This window comes from Esox lucius, chromosome 10 (genome assembly GCF_011004845.1).
Source record: "Esox lucius isolate fEsoLuc1 chromosome 10, fEsoLuc1.pri, whole genome shotgun sequence".
In the NCBI taxonomy this organism is placed as follows: domain Eukaryota; kingdom Metazoa; phylum Chordata; class Actinopteri; order Esociformes; family Esocidae; genus Esox; species Esox lucius.
The window spans coordinates 7,084,358-7,107,601 of NC_047578.1; the positions used below are offsets into that span (position 1 = coordinate 7,084,358).

A 23,244-nucleotide genomic window follows, 5' to 3' on the forward strand; every position below is an offset into this window, starting at 1 on the left:
CCACAGAGGGGATGGCGCAGCTTCGCATGTGGACTTCTGTCAGGTGGGTCGCTCAAAATAGAGAGAGATAAAGGAGTTGAATATACACATGGGCAGACACACAGTCAGGCACAAAAACAGGCATACATTATGACAACAACACAAAACACAGACAGTATTAAGACCCCATTCCCTCCACATGCTGGTCAGCTGGTCAGACAAGACACGTTTGCAGGGGTGTTGCATACTCCTCCACCAACTGCCAGGCCTTGTGTGTTCACAGGTGTGGGTCTCCAGATATACTCTCTCTCTCTCTGAGTTTTCCTGAAGAAGCTAAAGCACTGCCTAACCTTGCTTTTCCCTCACAGAGGCACAATTGCCAAGCTGTTGCCTTGCTATTACATCACATGCCACCTTTAGGCTGTTTCTCATTGCATATTATCTGTCTGACAGGGCTCGGTCTGGGTATGTGGCCTGAAATTGCTGAAACAAGGCAACGGGACACGGCTAAAACCTGCACGTTGTTTCAGCATTTACACGTTGTCTTCTTTACCAAGACATCGTCGCTTCTCATTCAGCTGTCGGGTCTACTGCCAGGCTTATAAACGGGGCACTCCATTATTTCTTACCGAGCTATTCATTTTTGGTATTTCCTTTCTTTCTTGGAGCACACTGCCCATAAAAGTGTACCTGAAAGTTTGACATGGATCAGTGTGTGATTGGAGCTGAAAATAAACTGTCAAAACTAAAAGTGAAACTTTTGACGAGACTATGCAATTAGTGTCAAAGCCAAAGACTGGAACCTGAATCACAGACATTTTTTGTTCTCTTTTTCTTTTTTTTTTTTACCCATCATGCCATCTGTCCATCCAGCCATTTGATTTTATGAAGAATCCATGTGTTTCCACACACCTATGTAACAACCTTTGGTTCCCAGATCCGAGTGCCAATATGAGGATCACCAGGGCAAACTGATGAGCTTGAAGTGACTGGCTACTGGCCCATTTGTGAGGGTTAGAAGGGGTTGTCGGTGATCCTCAAAGCTTGGATCAAACTTCCTAAACTCAATAAGGAGCTGGTAGATTAAGTGGATTAAGAGTGTAGGCCTTGTAACAGTGTACTTTGCACTTCAAAATCAATCAGGGTCTTCAATTTGTAACCTCTTATTAGTGCTTGATCAACAATGTTGCTGTCACACGCTGCTACTTTTGTTGCTTGAGAACAAAGGTGCCTAGTAAATTCCACATAGGATCTGGTGCCGGCTGTTTATTTTTTATTTATTTTTTTGTTTCAATTGGTGTTCGGCAGAGGCCCAGACTAGGGAGTTCCTAAGAAATCAGTGACCTTAATTAATCAATCAAGTTTGAGGCAGAAGCGAAAACACTCCGCCCTACGTGGAATGAATTTGAAACCTGCGATGTGGAATCCTGGATCTCAACTGGGTTTGAACGTGTTGCCCTAGTCACGACCCGATATTCGCCAAGCAACTCAATTCGACCAGGGAACAATATCTCAACCTTTTTCATGATCTGCAATTCCATATGGATTAGCTCTGCGAAGAATGTGGGAAAGCTTACTGTTTTGAAACCATAACATTTTCTAAATTGCGCTGCTGATACACATTTTTCATTAAATGTTTTTGTTTTTATTAAGGAACTGCAATGCATCCACAACCTCTGAGCAGTTCAGACGCACCGACACAGATCATTGGATAAGTATGTCTCCATACACAGTGTGTCCCTAGTCGAAGTCGTAAATGTAAATTCATTTAATTCTGAATATACAGTAGCTCTCATGAGTCTAGATTTCTAATTAGGTTCACGTGTGACAGATTTCAATCTAATTTAACTGATGTGGGCTGCTCTTTGGAAATGTTCCCCAGGCACTGAGCTGTGAACTTCACACCTGAATTTTCTCTTGTATTTCCGACCCCAGGGCAAAACACATTAAAATGTGTATTGGAAGAATATTGTGAGTTGAGGATAAAACCCGAGCAGAAATTAAATATAAAATGCATAACATTTTTTTATTTACTTATTGTTTATTTCAATTGTAAAATAGGAAATGGGTAATACACATTAAAACAGTCAGAGATCATGATTTACAACTTACAAACATTGTCTTTTCTCATCTAAGAAAGAGAATTGGCAAGATTAATTGCATAGCATTTACAAAATGTGGTCGACATAGAATTTGTCGAAAGGTATGATGGGTTGAGAGAAAAACATTTGGGTACTGAAATCACTTCCATGGTAATGATAGCTGATAAGGTATGATGAATTAATAATTTGCTGAAGTGTGAATGGAATGGGATAAAAGACAGATGGTATATTAAAGTGGTTCTGCTGGTATTGGATTCCAGAACATTCACTGGTGATATATGACAAAAGGCGAGACAGATAGACTTAAATGAATATTGAATACAGACATTTAAAGATGACAGTTATTGAATGTTCACACAAAGGCTCTGCACATAATTTCTCTAATCATAAGGAAAGAAAATGGAAGGATTGCTTTGTGCCTTTTGTCCCAAAGTTTTTAAATATTGGGTATGTTCAGTGAATCAAGACACATAGATTGAATTATATAAATTTACTCCATAACTCACCCTGCTTTCTTTGTGGAGGTGATTTTTTTTTTTCAGATTTCACTAACAAAGGAAAAACACCCACAGGCATTACAACAAGTTCAAGAGTTAAGGATGGAAATACGAAATATGCTGCTGGGAATTATTTTTTGTGGTATCTCCTTTTCTGCAATTCTGTCTTGTTCTGTCTTTTTCTCTCTAGGGAAGATAGCTGTGTATTTATGCACACAGTTTTCCCTTTGAGTTACAACTCCAGGACTGTTGTTCCTGGCAGAACTCTATCACAAGGCTGTTCAGAGGACTGCCCATACAGATGTCTGGAGAAAAGAGTACATGTGGTATTGAGCATATGTGTGATGTGTTCGCGGTCACTCCATTACTACTGTTAACAAGACCCATCACCCCAATTTCAGATTCTACCCGCCACTTCTGCTACTGGACTCTGTATCTACATAATCCTGTCTAATTATATCTCCATCTATATAGTTCTGTCTTAGCTTTTTCAAAATATTCCTGGCTATACTCGATCTATATAATCCTGACAAACCACAATCAAACTAACACTGACTATATCTACTGGACTGTATCTAGATAATACTGGCTTCGCTATAGTGTCCAGTCTAAATCTAAATAATCCTGACTGTATCTACAGTCATGGCTGTAGTCTATATAATCCTGGCTTCACAACATCATCAGGCTACTGGCTGTACTTGATCTATACAATTCAAGCTTCACTATATCTATAGACTCCTGGCTGTAGCCTATATAATCCTGGCTTCACCATATCTATAGAGACCTGTCTGTAGTGTACATATTCCTGGCTTCACTATAACTATAGATGCCTGGATGTAGCCTATAGAATAGCGGCTTCACTATAACTATAGACTCCTGTTTGTAATCAATATAATCCTGGCTTCACTAAAACTATAGACTCCTGGCTGTAGTCTGTAGAATCCTGGCTTCACTATATCTATAGACTCCTGGCTGTAGTCTATATAATCATGGCTTCACTATATCTATAGACTCCTGGCTGTAGTCTATATAATTATGAATTCACTATAACTATAGACTCCTGGCTGTAGTCTATATAATCATGACTTCACTGTAACTATAGACTCCTGGCTGTAGTCTATATAATCATGGCTTCACTATAATTATAGACTCCTATCTGTAGTCTATATTATCCTGGCTTCACTGTATATATAGACTTCTGGTTGTTCTCTATTTAAAATTGAATCAGAGTGAGATTTGTAACGTTGCTCTTGAATAAAAACAGGCACTCCCATCTATCTAAATTCATTCTTACATTCCAATTACATGTAAACATATTTCTAAGTGTATCCCTGCAATTTGCTCCAAACTAAAAATATATCGGACTTGCAATGACTATGATCTGAGGAAGACTTGCTTTTTTATGTATTTCTGTCTCTATGCTAAAATATCATACTTTTATGGTAAGTATGCATGAAAACCTGCCCAATTTATTTGAATAATGTATGTGATAGCAACTTCAGCGGTAAGGAACTGGGCTTAGCACACACTCTTAGCACACACTCTTAGCACACACTCTTAGCACACACACTGTCTTATATTTCCAGTTGAAGAGGTGCTCTAAGCGCTCCTCAGACGCTGTGAACAATTAATTGCCACGCGCTTAAGCCGCGGCACTGCAATGTTAAGAACATCACATTTGTCTATTTGGAGGGTGAAGGCAGTTCATTATAAACAACTTGTGTCTCCTCATGTTCCAGATTAGGTCTTGAACCAGGCAACTGAACCCAACCCCCCCCCCGCCCCCCCCTCGACAAACGCTGTCTAGGGTATGCTTTAAAAAAAAAATATGGTAGCAGTTCATTGTAATCCATCTTGATGATTGTAACTGTTATAAATGCAACAATGTCACATGGCCACAACAATCACTTTTTTTTAAACACTATACTCTCCATTTGTCTCTTCATACATCTTATTTATACTGGGAGGACAGAACAAAAAAAGATGGAAATCTATGCACTCACTGCTTACTGTAGATTGTATTGGAGTGTCTGCTACTGTAAGTCGCATAAGAATGTCTGCTGTATTACTTAAATGTTAAAGTACTTGCTCCACAAGCATGGAATATCATTATCTGTGTTTGTTTGTTCAGCCTTCAAAAGCACAACCCAGTCACTGGATCATTAATTATACAAAGTTTGTTGTAGGTATGTGTCATATTATAATGCATTAGGTTAATGAAGGGGTATTTTCATCAATAATTAAAGATGCGCAGTGCCAAGCTAATCATGCTAGCATTTTGTTTTTCCGGCATATTTTATTTAAGCGACTAATTTGTAAGTCAAATTAAGAAAAAAAAGTCTATGATTTGTGATAATTATCATTGTCCTGCAGCACATTCAGAAGTGGTCACATGCCTTATGTGGGTTTTCATATAGAATTTTGTATTTATTTTTTATTTGATGGGCACATAAGAAGTGATCTGGTATTGTGCATCAAAGCCTACAAGTGAAATGAAGTAGCAGCTCTTAAAGGGATAGCAAGGTAAGCTGCTGAGCTTCGATCCACAAGGAGGAATGCGTAGGCAATGTTGCTATGGAAACAGCACCACCTTCCAAGCACATCCAATTCCGCATTAGTGAAAGGATCCATTGGTTTACCAGAACCTGTTCTGAACTTTTACACATGTAAAATCCACCTTGTCTTCTTCTAATATCTAGAGTGCTTGAAGATGGTTTGATGCCATGGGCATTCTGAAAAGACTAATGGATTTAGAGATTACTTAAGGTCCAATAAAATGATTACCTAAAAATCCCTCAAACTGTCAGTAAAGTAATATTAAAAATAAAACTCAAAGTTGGCAGTAAAACTAAGAGGAAAACGTTTATCCGTACATCTGACAGCGTTTAAGTCATTAAGCAGACTCTCTGATCCAGAGCGACTAACAGGAGCAATTGGGGTTAAGTACCCACATAGACAGATTTATTTTCCCCGTTACTGGCTCTGGATTAGAAACGGTAACCCTTTCTTTTCTGACCCAGTGATGACGTGGCACAAAGCTACAGCACTGGATTCTGGGTACTGTACAGTAATCCACCTGTGTGGAGAATTACGGATGAATCAGAAAAACAACAGGTTAGTATTAAGTGTGTTTTTAACAGCGAAAACAGAGTCACAGAATGTGCTTAACTTAGCGTGCCCTTCTGGCGAAATGCCTTGGATATGGGCACAGTATCTGGGCGGTGTCCTAATCAACCTCAAGCATTTAGCACCTAAATGAGTCCTTCAGGCTCAATAGGCATAGTTCCAAGCGCTCCATCCACGGATGCTGAAATTCAAGATGATGGATAGTAGTCCCGGGAATAAGATTGAATAAATGAGGGAAGAATGTGGAATCCATCTTGGTAGATACATTTAAACTAAAATAAGGGACCGCAAACAAACCTACTGCTGACAGGTCAATTCAGAGTAGCTGTGATGAATGTGTGTGCGGCCCTGTAAATCATCCACGGAGATTTCAGCTGAAGGGATGTAGTCATGTGAAGAACATGCCTTGTTTTAGCCGCCTGCCGTTTGAATCCTAACGCTGCTTCATGATGCTCTGTGATAAAACATGCATCTGTCATCATTAACCAAGCTTTGGGCCCTGTCTTATAGCCATCACCATGGATACAGACACTAGCACAGCTCTCCTCACATTGTGTGTGCGTGTGTGTGTGCGTGTGTGTGTGTGTGTATGTGCGTGCGGGCGTGTGTGAGTGGGGCTAGCAGGGCACGGAGGATATATTACAGCCCTGGGAAAGAAAGATACCGGACAACTGCAATTTGTTCACCATTAAACCAGAAAGGTTTTTAGAGCACCCAAGTTAACACTAATCTGAAGATGAGACAGAAAGGACGAGGATGAGGGAGAGGAAAGGATACAGACAGAAAGAGGGAGGGAGAGAGAGAGAAAGGGAGGGATGTAGAGAAAGAGGCAGACAGAGATAAGAAGGGCGAGAAAGGGCAAGGGGTACCAAAAGAGAGAAAATAAGCGAGAAAGTCAGAGAGACTGGGCGGGGGGCAGGGGGGGGGGGTGAAGGAGGTAGGAAGAGACTGAGAAAATCAGAGTGCCAAAAGAGAGATAAGAACTGTTGGTTGTGAGGATTTTTTCCAGGACCGTGATGAAAGTTACATCAGGCCAGTGGCTTTCTATCTAATATTAGCAGTTATGTTTCTATTATTAACTGGCCTAAATATGATTCCTCACTGTCATAAGAACCTGCTTATAAATAGATCAAATAGCTGAGCAGGCCTTCTTCCAAAGGGGGAGTAAAGGGTTGGTTCAGGTAGATGTTGAATTATTCATATACCGGTTTGAAGTTAGAGTTCACTTCCCAAACAAAGAATGCCAACACTTCCATTAAACGACCTGACAAATATCCGGACTCAGTGTTTCTCTCTATTCTTCCCATCCAGTCCTCCAGGGACGACGATACATACAGCAAACTAAAACACATTTCCTGTTTCTTTTCTTTCTGGCATTCATTACTATTCAATAAAAGAATGTCCCCTGGAAACAGCACACCATTTAGAACTGTCACTAACACCAAGCAACGGAAGCAGAAGCTGGGACAACACGAGCCGGCCACAATAAGAATCGGAATCCTTAATTCACAGTAGGAACATCAGATTCATTCCGTAGTGAGTGTCAGGACATACAGTTGTAACGCAATCATGCGGAACACATTATATAATGTGTCTTCTTTGAGTGCTTCTGATTTCGCTGCCAGCCATCAAGCTGCGCCTCAACACTATCATGACTAAATGATTCGGTACACCAGATAATACATATATATATATATATATATATATATATGCACGCATGACAGTTAGACATTCTGGATGAGAGCATCAGCTAAATGACAAATGTTGTTATTTATATTATTCTGATCTACAACACGAGGGCATTGAAAACAATGATTGGTGTTTCAACTGGAGGAAATGAACCCACGGGATTGGAAGGTGTCATCTCATGAGGAAGTTCAACAGAATGATTTATTTACATCTAACACCAGGATACTCCATAGATAATCCTCGGTGTAACCAGTTGGAAGGTGAAGGTCATCCCTGCCGTGCCACAAAGTAGAATGGACGTCTTATTTACTTTGGCCCAAGGACCGACAGAATTGGTGTCACCATGGGAGTGTTGAGTGTGGTCCCATGGCGGGCCCATTCAGAGCAGCACATTTCCCATTCCCATACCCAAATAACTGGCTTAATATAGCTCTGTCTGGGCTCTTCTCCCTGGCAGGTGGTGAGTACTCCGTCCAGGATATCTGATATTCATCGCCCAGGCCGATGTTAAAGTCGTGTCCCCGTTCAGGGTTGAATAAAGGATCGAGTTATGTCCCCTGTGCCACGCAACCCCAAAAACACGGTTAAAATGCCTCGAAGATCTTTCAAAGGCAACCGATATATCAAAGTCACTATTGACATAATGATTAAATCTAAGTTAATGGAACTTGGGTAGATAGCCATCTAAAGAACAGGATCACCTTCATACAAGAGCGCGAGTGATGGTGAGTGACTCTTCCTTTTTCTGGGGTGGGGGTGTTTGCTTGTGTTCCTGTGTTCCAAGTCAGACCCTATGACCTAAATGTGCAGTGCACTCGTTTCTCATCAAGTCTGTGACGAAACCGTTCGTGTACTACATAGGGGAAAAGTGTGTTATTTTGAATGAAGATGTCTTGTCAGCTCCTTCAGGCCAGGGGAGGTGAATGGCTGTCAACGTGACATGCGCTAGCGAGAAGTAGCAAACGTGATATATTCAATGACCAGTGATGAATTTACTTTCCTAATTGGAGCTGTGAAAATGGTCTGTCAAAAATTGTTTTGGACAGATCTGAAATCCTATTTAGCGTCAGGAAAGATCGGTCAATGATTTTCTGTGATCTTCTGTGTGAAAGAGAACGTCATTTACTGCCTAGTCCATTCGAGACGCACACATATTTTTAAGTCTTATCAAGACGGGGGGTCATCATTTTTCAACCGTTCAAAGTAAAAGCAATATTTTCGGAAGAAAACTAAAACAGCTTTATTCAATACATCTACAATTTGAACCTACCAAAGGCTACTTATGTCGCCCACTTCTGTGTATCAAGCTTTCTTTCTCTCCAGTTTTTGCCTCACACGATTTCAAACGTGGCAGTTTGGGGCACAAACCCTTCGTCTCGGAACTCATTGTAATAGCACGTGTCAAGTGCCATTCCTTGTACCAATATAGTTAGTTAGCCAGCTGTTAGGTTCAATGCAGGACTGTGTCCACAGAGACTGATACCTTAATGATGTGTACAGAGAGTGAATCACATCCCTAAAACATCAAGGCAGCTGCAGATTAGCCATACAGAGGTCTAACCCGTGTGACATTAGCTCATGGAGAAGGGGTTTTTGTGTGTTTGTATGCGAGTGTCTGTGTGTGTATATATGTGTATTTGAGTCCATGTGTGTGTTTGTTTATGTCTGTGTCTCTACTTCCCATGAGCGAAGAAAGGTGAAACAAATATTAAAATGCTTCCATCACTAGACATACACTCTCACACACATCATTTTCCCTGGAGTGCAAGGGGGATGTTTCATCATCTGCTGATACGTGCTCCTCTGGAACTACAATACCCAGAGTTCAGCAGAATTCCACCAGGCATCCTGCATGATAGACGGATTCCATCACACAGGAAGACACCCACCACTAAATACCAATATAGCCAATAGAATTTATGAAATGCATATAGACATTTTTCCTTTGGTGAATGTCATAATCTACCGGAAAACAGTGTTTCGCAGAAATCACTGTGTTCGACACAATTCTAAGGTTGTGCAAGATTCAGCCAACCCAGACTAAATGCATTCTGCCTCAGCTATGTTTGGCTGCAGCTTGCATGGCTCTAAGCATGTTTAACCAGCGTATTGTGAACGTCAGGTCCCATTTAAACAGGCCTGTTAAAAGCTATGGGATTGACATGATTAAGCAGGTGGTCCCTGGAATGCCAGGGCTTCAGTGAAGAGACGTCGTAGAGCACAAGAAATGTTCAGCTGCTTTCAGCTCCTTTGAAAAAAAAAATTGCAGAAAGGAGGCTATCAGAATTAAAGACGAGCTAGCTGCATCAAAAGCTTGTCGTTTGGGCTAAGAGTCAGAATGTCAAATTATCATGGTTTTAATGCACATCAAGGAATTCTGTCTGACTGAAAAAGAGCTCATTTTAGGCAGTAAATGTATTTGATCTAACTGCAGCCTTGGAGAAATAAAAGCAATGGAAATGGTACGAGTTAATGCTAGGGATTAGCATCCTATTCAGCTGTAGCGACAATCCAGTCCTGACCAAGAAAATTACAGTCTTGGTGAACATCGTGTTTGTGGAACCAATCCATGTAAAGTCAGAAAAGAGTGAAATCTGGTTCATTCAAATCAGCATTTGATCAGCAAATTATTTCCAATTATCCAAATTTCTCTGCTTTTCCCTGACATCCATCCATCAGAAGCTATAGTTTTATAAGTAAAAGTCATCATATCATACCTGCAAATTACCGTTAAAACATCATTTTGTCTTACCCTAGATACCCTGAACATGTTTTCTAAAGAACAACTGAGATAATACCTAGATGTTGCATGGGTAGCTAAAATGTAGGTTAGGGTACTTGCTACTAACCTGAACTCTGTGGTGCTAGTTTGTGGTTTAAAGGGTTATAAAGGGTTATAATTATTAGCTTCAGAAATACACTGAACAAAATATAAACGCAACACTTTTGTTTTTGCCCCCATTTATCATGAGCTGAACTCAAATATCTAAGACTTTCTCTATGTACACAAAAGGCCTATTTCTCCTAAATATTCTTCACAAATCTGTCTAAATCTGTGTTAGTGAACACTTCTCCTTGGCTGAGATAATCCATCCACCTCACATGTGTGGCATATCAAGATGCTGATTAGACAGCATGATTATTGCACAATAAAAGGCCACTCTAAAATGTGCAGTTTCACTGTATTGGGGGGGGTCCGGGGGGGGGGGGTGTCTGAAAACCAGTCAGTATCTGGTGTGACCACCATTTGCCTCATGCAGTGCAACACATCTCCTTTGCATAGAGTTGATCAGGTGGTAGATTGTGACCTGTGGAATGTTGGTCCACTCCTCTTCAGTGCAAAGTTGCTGGATATTGGCAGGACCTGGAACAAGCTGTCGTATACGCCGATCCAGAGCATCCCAAACATGCTCAATGGGTGACATATTTCAGCTTTCAGGAATTGTGTACAGATCCTTGCAACATTGCGCCATGCATTATCATGCTGCAACATGAGGTGATGGTCGTGGATGAATGGCACAACATTTGCCCACTCAAGTTGGTTACGACGACAAACTGCAGTCAGGTCGAGACCCCGATGAGGACAACGAGCATGCAGATGAGCTTCCCTGAGACGGTTTCTGACAGTTTGTGCAGAAATTCTTTGGTTATGCAAAACGATCTTTGCAGCAGCTGTCCGGGTGGCTGGTCTCTAACAATCTTGGAGGTGAAGATGCTGGATGTGGAGGTCCTGTTCTGGTGTGGTTACACGTGGTCTGCGGTTGTTAGGCCGGTTGGATGTACTGCCAAATTCTCCGAAACGCCTTTGGAGACGGCTTATGGTAGAGAAATGAACATAATACTCTGGTGGACATTCCTGCAGTCAGCATGCCAATTGCACGTTCCCTCAAAACTTGCAAAATCTGTGGCATTGTGCTGTGTGATGGAACTGCATATTTTAGAGTGGCCTTTTATTGTGGCCAGCCTAAAGCACACCTGTGCAATAATCATGCTGTCTAATCAGCATCTTGATATGCCACACCTGTGAGGTGGATGGATTATCTCGGCAAAGGAGAAGTGCTCAGTAACAGAGATTTAGACAAATCTGTGAACAATATGAGAGAAATAGGCCCTTTGTTTACATAGAGAAAGTCTTAGATCTTTGAGTTCAGCTCATGATAAATGGGGGCAAAAACAAAAGTATTCTGTTTATAATTTTGTTCAGTGTATATACCTATTGATTTCTTCCCCCGATCACTAATGATTAGGGCTTGTGCATTGATGTCTCCATTGCTTCATTTCCATCAGTCCAGTTCGTTGTCTTGTTATCTGTGACCTCTACGGCTCATCAAGATATTCGGAGGCGTTAATGCTAGCACTGTCAGGAGGGAAAAACACACACTAATCAATGGGAGGGACTAGACACTCAATATGCAAATAACCCATCCTGAAAGCCTGAACAGAAGGTGTCCGGACACACATTTTCTTCCCGCTGTTCCCGAAAATGTGGCATCGCCTTTGTAGTTGTGTAAGAAGGAGTCCTCCTTTGTCCAGGCTTGTGCACGTCTGGGCCGGCTTCAGCTGGTTTATGGGACACAGGATTCTAGGCGCAAGGCGCGGTTAGCTGGGTGACAAGTATTGACGTTAATGCTTGGTAATACCGTTGGAGGATGTTGTCAGCCCGGCACACTGAAGAGTAAAGCTCCTTCCTGGGCCTCGCTACACCTGTACAGCAGAGCTGTCATGACGATTTCACGGATTCACACCAGGCTTGCCGACTCCCTGTGCCGCAGGCTTCGGCAGACTTAAACCCACAAACCAGAGCCGGCGATGCAAAAAAAAAAAAAAAAAAAAAAAATGCCACAAAAAGAATGTACTTTTGAAATTGTTTCCCAGTAGGGCTTGAGGAGGCCATGATAGAAGTTGGTTTTCGTAGTTATGACAACGTTAATGTCACAGCCGGGGTTTCAGTTTTAGTGCTATCAGTTTCGTTGAGATTCGGGAACAGCAAATCCCACCACGTTAGTAATTAGTGTGTGTTAATAATATGCTGGAAAAGTAATGGATTAACGTGGCCAGAGTGACAGTTCATTCTTGGCCACTCTTTAACCTGGATCAAGGCTGAAGTTATTAACACGGCCACTCCTGACTAAACAATAGATAGCTTATTTCACACAGGGATGCAAGAAGACACGTCACAGGGAGTATTAATCAATGTTAACTATGAGCATGTCTGGCACAATCACAGGAAATAATCCATCCTGGCAATCTGTATAATTGGATTACTTTATCTGTCACGCTGGTTATCTGATTAAGTTCTCCATTGCGAGGAACCATCCAACAATGGCGATCAAATGCATGTTTTGCAGCCAGTCATTCACTGGATGCAGCTGAATACATTTATCAATATTTTAACTTAAATATGTGACTACAATTCCTGGCTGTGCTAAGAGGTGGAAGAATGACTTGACATTTGCAGGACAAAATATGACTTTAACTGGCACGTTCCATGTTTTCCATACGTCGTCTGCAATTCCAAGTAGGACATAACTAGATTGTCTCCCATGAATTCAAGTTGACTTGATAATGCCTCATTGATCCCTTACAGAAATGCATGTAGGCCCTACTTTAGTACAGATGTTTTTACGGCTCTTCAGCTAAAATGCTTTCTCTGTTCTCCTTACATGGACGCTGGGTTGTTGAATGTATTTATTCCCACCCAGAGTGAGAGGCCAATGCTTAATTGGAGTGAGATACTATTTCAGGCCTGGCAGATAGGCACTCCCCGAAGTGAGCTTGGCAGCGCACACTTATGAAGATTCCAGATAGACATATGGGCCGCGTTGACTCCAGCAGCCCAACTCTGATCGTTTGCCCAATTATTGGAAAAAGAGCTAATCTGATTGGTCAATAGACCAATTAGTGGAAAAAATATCAGAATTAGACATCCTAAGTGAATGCAGCCGATGACACTGGATTAGAGACTGATTCTTGAATCCAATGAAGAACAGTACTAAAGAAGATGAGGGTCCTGTTCAACAGATATGTCCACTTATGTCTCGTAGTCAAAACTACAGTTTTATTGGCAAATAATAAGGATTAGCTGGTATGATTTAAATAGACAGGAATTTATTTTAATTGGTCAATGGGAACTGATTAGACTTGCAATCTGTTATTTATTAAAATAGCTGTCTTAGCATCTCACACTTAACAGCAAATAAATGAGTCAACCATTGCCATAGTAATTTTGAGATTGGAAAAGCTACAAGGGCTTTCATTAAACTGCGCTGCAAAATGATAACCAGTACTGCGCAGGTTTTTAAATAGGACTTAAATGCGAAATACATGGAGTAGCAAAACAACACAATCACTCTGTTTAGCAGCAGGGGTGCTTCTGCTGTTTTATAGAGACATGTGTTCAATGGCTAGTGAGATGCTGATGTTGGCACTTGAGCACACACACACACACACACACACAAAAAATCAATTTGTACGGATGCCGGGCCCCAGGCAGACTCCGGATCATCCATTGAGATTCTCATCACTTTTGCCCCCAGCGAGCACCTCCCCAGCCCCCCCCCCCCCCTAATATACAAAGAGCACACGCAACCCTAGTCAGAATGTAAATTTCAAGATGATCTTCAGGACGCTAGCTCGTGGTTATGCATATTCATGCCGACATGCGGCAGGACATCTCCTGATTCCGAATGATCCACCCGACCGACACGGTGATGGATCCAATGGCTTCCCCTCCTACTGTTAGCATTGCGGCTGCCATTTTGAGCTCAATTTAAACAGGAAACGTTTGGTGATTGAATTATGGATCACACGACGTGATCTGGGACGATAAACTGCAGGCTAAGCATCTATTGTGAGCATCTAGGTTATGGTTCGATGATGAGTCACACAACCTGCCGAACTCACATGTGATTTGTGATTGCCGCATGATTTCTGTCCTGACTTTCCTCTGAGCAAATGTGACTTACTACTTCATCCATTGCTATAAGCCAGCCTGATGGATTGTAGAGGGACTGAAATGCCGAAAAAGTAGATGACTTGAATAACTCATTCACAGCCAGTGACAAGGGGACTATACGAACATTAGTGTACAGAAATATACTGCGAACCCTGGAATAATATTGAAATAAAATAACAATAACTGCTATTCATTATGCTTCATTCAAAGTCATGTTAACTTTTTTTGCATACACGTGAAGTGAGCTACAGGTTATGACCAAGCCTGTATCCCCTTTTTGGGCGTACTTGTGACAAAAGGTTCACTCACTCTGTGCTCAACGCATGAGACACGAAGCTTAGAGACCAAACGCCGTCATGAAGGCAGGGTTCCCAATGTCAGTGAGCACGGGTGTTTTTATTCACGTTCTGTTTCACCCAGCGACGCGGTCAGCGGCTGTGACCGCAACACGATCCTTTCTCATCAAGCCCATTCTAAACAGCCCTGTTCAATTACACATCAGTTAATGGTTGACTTTAATGCGCTTCTGCGTGCCAGACGCCTTCCCGTTGCCGCGGGGACCAGTGGAGTTAATACTTGTTTTGCAATTACTCCACTGACGGGAGCGCCGTCCAGTCCTGCGTCAAATGGAAACACGACGCACGCCGCTGTCCTCACCCTAATTTAAGACGCCTCGACCGGAGGCTCAGAGCGCCTATGGAGAGTCTTGTCTTTGTAAACGGTCATGGATATTGCACTTTATAATTTGCCTCGGCAAAGAACAATAAACATGGGTGCGTTTATAGTGGGGGGAGTGCGTCACTGGCTCCCTACTATATACTGATGGCGTGTGTACGCACATACACACGCAGACACACACACACACACGCACACACACACAAACACGTGTATTTAATGTTTGTGCGTGCCTCCGTGCTGATGGAATGTAGTGACAGTTTGTGAATAACTGTGCACAGCTCTTATGAAAAGGATGGTGTCTGTTCGTGTTGGCTGGTTGTGCGCCATGCCTCACGACCTTCCCAGAGGAGTCCATGTGGGAAGCAGAATGTGTCTCTCCTGCTAAAATGCATTATGTTGTCTATGGTTGAAACTCTGAACAATGAGCGCTGAAATTCTCAAACAAACTGTTAATGTAAGTAAGTGGTAAAGTTAAACTGTTCTTAAGCGTTTTTCACAAGTCCTCTGACATGACTTGGTATATGGAGGGAGAAATGGTGCATAAGGTCAGAGCACAATGCTTATGGTAGCTTTTTATGGACTTGTATGTAATGTTGTTGGTGTTTCTTTTCTTGCGCTCTTTCTCTCACTCCTTTCTCTTTCCACTCACTCTCTCACACCCACTCACAGAAGCACATTTCATTTTCATCAAAGATTACGAACAAATTAAACAGAGAGAGACACACACACACATAGTCAAAGATGAACACCAAGAAATGCACAGAAAACTAATAACATTTGGACACATCTGTTGGTAGTTTTCCATTGAACCTGGTTTATTCTACAAAAGCAACATCTGGAAAAAAAGGTTTTGTGACATTTGTAATGGAATCCGCAGATGTAGGAGATTTTCAGAAGATATAATGTTTGTTTTTTCTTTTGTCTATATTTATTGCCGGAAATTAAAATGAATACATGGCTATGAAATCCCCACAATATTTACTTGTAATGGCCAAGGCTACTGCTAGCAAAATCATTTAGGCTACCCAACTACAAAAATACTGTCTTGACTTTTGATAATGATTGCCTTGACATCCCTTTGCAATTCTGAAATATACAAATTTAAAAAGTACACAAATGAAAATTCCAAAACAAAAAGATGCATTGAGTTTGACCCCCAAACCCCAACCCTCCTTTTTAGCAATGATCACAGGCTTTTAGGTTAATGAAAACTCCTTTTTTGTTAAAAATGATATCTGAATCATTCAGAATGCACATCCACTAATTCATGACCAACTTATGGCAAGCCCCCCATGTGCTCAGCCAGCTTACTTTACCTAAAACATACCATGTAGTAGAAATCTACACACAAACATAGATACACTTGGTTACTTCTATTTTGAATCTTTTACTTGCCAACAAGACAGAGAGTAGCTGAATTGTTATTAACATGTCCTGTTATCCAGTTTGAACAGCATGATAGCCTGTCCACTTTGTTTACGATCACTTTGAAATCTAAGTGGACTACCTGGATAAGATGATTATTTCTTAGAATGGGAATGAGTTGCCAATTGACTATATCATTTCGTTTTGACCTCATTGTACATTTATATACAACCCTGTTTCCAAAAAGTTGTTACGCCGCATACATTTCAAATAAAATCAGGATGCAATGATACGCAAATAAATTATCTCTGCATTTAATTAAAAATAGTACCAAGACCACATATTAAATGTTGAACCTGAGAAATGTTTCATGAAAAATACATAACCATTTTGAATTTGATGCCTGCATCACATTTCTAAAAAGTTTGGATAGGGGCATGTTTACCACTGTTTTGCATCACCTCTTATTTTAATAATACTTTCCAAGCATTTGGGAACTGAGGAGACCAATTGTTGTAGTTTTGAAAGTGAAATGTATTCCCATTCTTGCATGAAATAGGATTTCAGCTGCTCAACAGTTCGGGGTCTACTTTTTCACATTTTCGTTTCATAATGCCCCAAATGTTTTGAATGGGTGACAGATCGGGACTGCAGGCGGGCCTGTTTAGCACCCAGACTCTTTTACATGTTCTGTTATGGGCGCACTGTGGTTTGGTGTTGTCTTAAGCAAGGACTTCCCTGAAAAAGATTGGCAGCATATATTGTCTGAATGGCAGCATATGTTGCTCCAAAACCTGCATGTATTTTTCAGCATTAATGGTGCTTTCACAGATGTGCAAGTCAGCCATGCCATGTAAACGAATGCATACCCATACCATCACGGATGCTGGCTTTTGAACTGTGCGCTGATAAGAAGCCAGATGGTCCCCCTCTTCTTTAGTCCAGAGGACGAGGAGTCCATGATTCCCAAAATAATTTTACATTTTGATTCATCAGACCACAGGCCAGTTTTCCACTTCGCCTCAGTCCATCTTAAATGAGCTTGGGTGCAGAGAAGGCAGCTCAGGATCTTGTTTTTATATAGTTTCTCTTTGCATGGTAGAGTTTTAACTTTCATTTGTGGATGCAGCAACAAACAGTGTTCACGGACAATAGTATTTCTGAAGTGTTCCTGAGCCCATGCAGTGATTTCTACTACAGAATTGTGCCTGTTTTTGTGAAGTTCTGCCTGAGGGACCGAAGATCACGGTTTGGGCCTTGTCCCTTGCAAACAGGGATTTCTCTGAATTCTCTGAATATTTTAAGACGAGATCCCCAAACTCTTAGCAATTTTCTGTTGTGAAACGTTGTTCTTAAATTGTTGCACTATTTGCCTGCGCAGTCTTTTACAGAGTGGTGAACCCCTCCCCACCCTCACTTCTGACAGGCCCATCCTCTCTGGAATTATCTTTTAATACCCAATCATGTTACTGACCAGTTGCCAATTGACCTAATTACTTCTGTGATATTACACCAAGTTTAGTTTGTAGCATTAAACAACCTTTCCAGTCTTTTGTTGCCACTTTCCAAACTTTTTTGAAAGGTTTGGAAAGAGGCAACAAAAGACTGGAGGTATCAAATTCAAAGTGGGCATATATTTTTAAAGAAACAATAAAATGTCTTTGATATGTTGTCTTTGTAATATTTTCTATTGATATAGAGTATATAGACATATAAAGTTTAAATGATTTGCACATCACTGCATTCTGTTTTTATTTACATTATGGCAGCGTCCTGACCTTTTTGGAAACTGAGTTGTAAAAGTACTGGATTGATAGTAAAACCATTTGTGGCTAAAATGCTGATAGCAGAACATTTTTAGAAGTTTACTTTCATGTATCATTAGAATGTAAAGATCTTCTCTATTATAGCAAAATGTCCATATGACTGATTCTATTGGACCAAATCTCAAATGCAAATATTAAATTTTTGTCAGACACAGGGAGGAGACACAAAATGTCGACGTTTTAGGTTACAATTAATTTTGACAGTTCCAATTTTATCATATGTAGATGTTCTATAGATTAAAAAACTATCAACAAAAATTCAACCTACGTTAAACATACTATTGGTTGCTAAACAACTGTTTGCTAAGGATAAGGTTAGGTTTAGAATAAGTTTTAGTGTAAGGGTTAAGGTTAGGTTTAGAATAAGGTTTAGTGTAAGGGTTACTGTTAGGTTTAGAATAAGGTTTAGTGTAAGGGTTACGGTTAGGTTTAGAATAAGGTTTAGTGTAAGGGTTACGGTTAGGTTTAGAATAAGGTTAAGTGTAAGGGTTAAGGTTAGGTTTAGAATAAGGTTTAGTGTAAGGGTTAAGGTTAGGTTTAGAATAAGGTTTAGTGTAAGGGTTACGGTTAGGTTTAGAATAAGGTTTAGTGTAAGGGTTAAGGTTAGCAATAGAATAAGGTTTAGGATATAGATATGGGTTAGGGTTAGTAGATAGTTACTTAAAATGTTACAGATAGTCAGTAGACGATCTGTAGAGCATCTACGGGCACACTTTTGAGACTCTCAAAATAAAGTGTTACCTCATTTTATTACCGGACTGAAGTGTCACCACGTTATTACTGGACTAAGATGTCACCACGTTATTACTGGACTAAGATGTCACCATGATATTACTGGACTAAGATGTCACCATGTTATTACTGGACTAAGATGTCACCATGTTATTACTGGACTAAGATGTCACCATGATATTACTGGACTAAGATGTCATCATGTTATTACCGGATTAGGTAACACTGGCCTAGGATATCCTCAGCTTACTGGACTAGGATGTCATTACGTTATCACAAGACTAGCATGTCATTGTGTTATTTCTGGACTAGGATGTCATCATGTTATCACAAGACTATTTCACTACATGGGTGTTGGAAACAATAAACTATAGTCTACCTTTGATATTTTAACAAAATAAATGCTATATATTTTGTCTCACTAACTTTAGCTGATGTTTCAAAAGAAAAAAAGCTTAATGAAAACTCACTGAAGCGGCAACTGTCGTGTCTGCGTTCACACAAACATTGCAAATGTCAACGACAAACCCCAGAAAAAAAATAACAAGTCAATGGAAACCTAGCTCAACACACATCTGCCATACCACCGTCTCCACAGGCACTCTCCCCTGTGGCTGGCATGCAGCTGTCACAGTCACAGAGTCACAAACAGCAACCCACACGTCCACAGTGCCGGGCCGGGCCGGGGACACTCACCTCTGCAGATGGGCACGGGGAAGTCCCACGCGGCGCCCTTCTCTGCGTTGGTGACACAGGTGAGCTGAGGGTGCCCGTCCAGGACGTACCCGGTCACGCAGCTGTAGCGGATCTTGTCGCCCACGTTAAAACGCGTCCCAACCAGAATGCCTTTGGGCGGCACCCCGGGGTTTCCACAGGCACTGCTCTGCAGTTCTGATGAGGAGAAGAGGGAAAGGGCAGATGGATGTTATGCATTGTGACAACTTCAGGCACAAAAAGGCGGCTTCACGTAAGGCAAGAATGTTTTCTATGTTTCACTCTCCATTTCCCCCTTCCCTCGGCCCTTCCCCCTTCCCTCGGCCCATCCCCCTTCCCTTGGCCCTTCCCCCTTCCCTCGGCCCTTCCCCCTTCCCTCGGCCCGTCCCCCTTCCCTCGGCCCTTCCCTCGGCCCTTCCCCATTCCCTCGGCCATTCCCCCTTCCCTTGGCCCGTCCCCCTTCCCTCGGCCCTTCCCCATTCCCTCGGCCATTCCCCCTTCCCTTGGCCCTTCCCCCTTCCCTTGGCCCTTCCCCCTACCCTCGGCCCTTCCCCTTTCCCTCGGCCCTTCCCTCTTCCCTCGGCCCTTCCCCTTTCCCTCTGCCCTTCCCCCTTCCCTCTTGCCCGGCACCATCATTGCCAGCCAGCAGTTCAGGGAACTCATATGGTACTGTGAAGACTCATTAGCGCCATGGACCTTGACACAATGCTGGGTTGTTGGTTTGACCTCTACCCGGAGATCACTGCACCATATACCACTTTGACCTCTACCCGGAGATCACTGCACCATATACCACTTTGACCTCTACCCTGAGATCACTGTACCATATACCAGTCTGACCTCTACCCTGAGATCACTGTACCATATACCAGTCTGACCTCTACCCTGAGTTCACTGTACCATATACCAGTTTGACCTCTGCCCTGAGATCATTGTACCATATACCAGCGTAGTAAGAATAAAGGGAGAGGTCTGCATGTGTTTCCAAGAATTGAAAGAAAATGGAAGACACTACAGAGGAAGAAAAATACTTATACCAATAAATGGCTCAGCCTCGCTGGATGCTCACATTAAATTATTTTATGGCCCAACCATAGAGTTAATGCCAGCCAGCCAACTAATGTTCAAGCAAACAGTTCTCAGTGGAGTTCCTGGGGAATGACTCTTATTGGTAATAAAACACACAGGGAGCACTGGTAATGACACTGAAGGGGTGTTATTACCATGGAGTCTACTCCAAACCTGCTGGAGAATACCGGATGTATTCCTCATAACTGTGGTTTTAGGGAAAGACTTTCCCCAAAAGGGGCATCCCTGCCAGATGCAGGAAAGAACTAACCACTACACAGTCTATTGGCAGGGAACACACGAGATGACAGGCAGGGATATGTATATCTGCAGGTAGTGAAGCGCCAAAGTTCTTCTTTTCATATCGCTAATTACTTGGGCGATGATGTTGTAAAACAGTCTGAATGAAAACAGTCTCAGTAGGCCGACAGTGCGTGTTTTCCCCAACAATGGGAGATCATCATCATTAGCCTCATGGACCCACCTAATAGGTAGTGTGTGTGCGTGTGCGTGCATATTGGTGTGTGCTCACGGACATCAGATAACCAAGCACGTTCTGTAACACCTTCTATTCTTCCTGTGCAGGAGCTCAATGCTAAATGGGAGACAGAGCCCTTGATAGAGCTCAACACTGCATGGGAGACAGAGCCCTTGACAGAGCTCAACACTGCATGGGAGACAGAGCCCTTGACAGAGCTCAACACTGCATGGGAGACAGAGCCCTTGATAGAGCCCAACACTGCATAGGAGATAGAGCCCTTGACAGAGCCCAACACTGCATGGAAGACAGAGCCCTTGATAGAGCCCAACACTGCATAGGAGACAGAGCCCTTGATAGAGCTCAACACTGCATGGGAGATAGAGCCCTTGACAGAGCTCAACACTGCATGGGAGACAGAGCCCCTGACACTGCATAGGAGACAGAGCCCTTGATAGAGCTCAACACTGCATGGGAGATAGAGCCCTTGACAGAGCTCAACACTGCATGGGAGACAGAGCCCCAACACTGCATAGGAGATAGAGCCCTTGACAGAACCCAAAACTGCATGGGAGACAGAGCCCTTGATAGAGCCCAACACTGCATAGGAGACAGAGCCCTTGATAGAGCTCAACACTGCATGGGAGACAGAGCCCTTGATAGAGCCCAACACTGCATGGGAGACAGAGCCCTTGACAGAGCTCAACACTGCATGGGAGACAGAGCGCTTGACAGAGCTCAACACTGCATGGGAGACAGAGCCCTTGATAGAGCTCAACACTGCATGGGAGACAGAGCCCTTGACAGAGCTCAACACTGCATAGGAGACAGAGCCCTTGATAGAGCCCAGTGCTCAAGGTATTTAGGTCTGTTCAGTTCGATATTCCGGACTGGAGGAGATTTGTTTAAAAAATAGCACAATGTTCTTGTAATTCAACTATCCCCCACAAGGGGGAGAACACTCATATGTAGCACCTGTTTAGTTCTCGATTGCTAAGATACTCCTAATGAACCTGGGAATGAGGTAATATCCATCATAATCTTATGAGTACAGCAGTACCCTAACCCTTTTTTTTGTGAAGCTGTTTTCAGTGTTAGGCACATTTCTGGCAAAAGTGTTAAACACAATTCTTCCCCAAATGTTACACTCACTAAATCACAACAAACTAAATTAAAAAACTTGGTGCAAACACAGCTGATACAAACTAAGAGAGCTATATATGATATTCATGCCACAGAATTTCGTTTGAGGCACGGTTGACCACGAGCGAGGCAGGGCAGCAGGACCAGACAAATCTTAGCAGATCAACGATGGAATCAATAGCAAGTATATTCAAGAATGACAATATGGAATGACATAATAACATTGTTACTTGTATTTTATGGCACTAACTATAATTACAGCATCAACAAATGCCCCATACATACAAAAGAGGGTTAACCATGCCAGGGTTATTGATGGTTGTAGTTAGTACTGGGCCAAGGAGTCATGATACATTTAAATAATTTTATGTTACAATCCCAAATACTTTAGAGAAGACTACACACTGGACAAAGTGAGAGAGGAACATACATGAAGAAATAGAAAGAGATGGACAGAGAGAGTAAAAGAGTGTGGGGGGAAAAAGCCTGACACTTGGGACCATGAAAAAACATACAGTCCTCATCTTCCTCCGTTGGTCCCTCATTTTAATTCACGAACAGAAAACCATACACTTGAAGACAAAGGTCAGGTGGGATTCGACAAAGGTCACAAATCTCCGTGGTAATCTGTGTGGATAAGCCTGCGTGACAGACGTGCCGAGAGCTTGGGCCTGCCTCACCTCAGTCAACTCCCTGGGTGTGTGTGTGAGAGCGCGCGCGTGCGTGTGTGTGTTGTTCTGTCATTGTATGTCTCAGAGACGTGCAGAGAGGGAATACTGAGAGGGAATACTGGGAGGGAATACTGTTGCCTTTGTGTTAATTTCATGAAACACAATGTTCCCCTGAATATACCTAATATAAATGTTACTTTATCTAATGAGGGCTAGGTGAG

General features: G+C 42.1%; 1 protein-coding gene across 5 annotated transcripts in view; it reads right to left on the reverse strand.

The window, feature by feature from the left end:
• Window positions 1-23,244, reverse strand: part of csmd3b (CUB and Sushi multiple domains 3b) — a 418,091-nt gene that overhangs the window by 275,431 nt on the left and 119,416 nt on the right. For all 5 annotated transcript variants that reach the window (XM_034294760.1, XM_034294758.1, XM_034294759.1 and 2 more), the window contains one exon: window positions 19,646-19,840. In XM_034294760.1, the coding sequence (XP_034150651.1) occupies window positions 19,646-19,840 (195 nt within the window). The remainder of the gene's footprint in view (window positions 1-19,645; window positions 19,841-23,244) is intronic.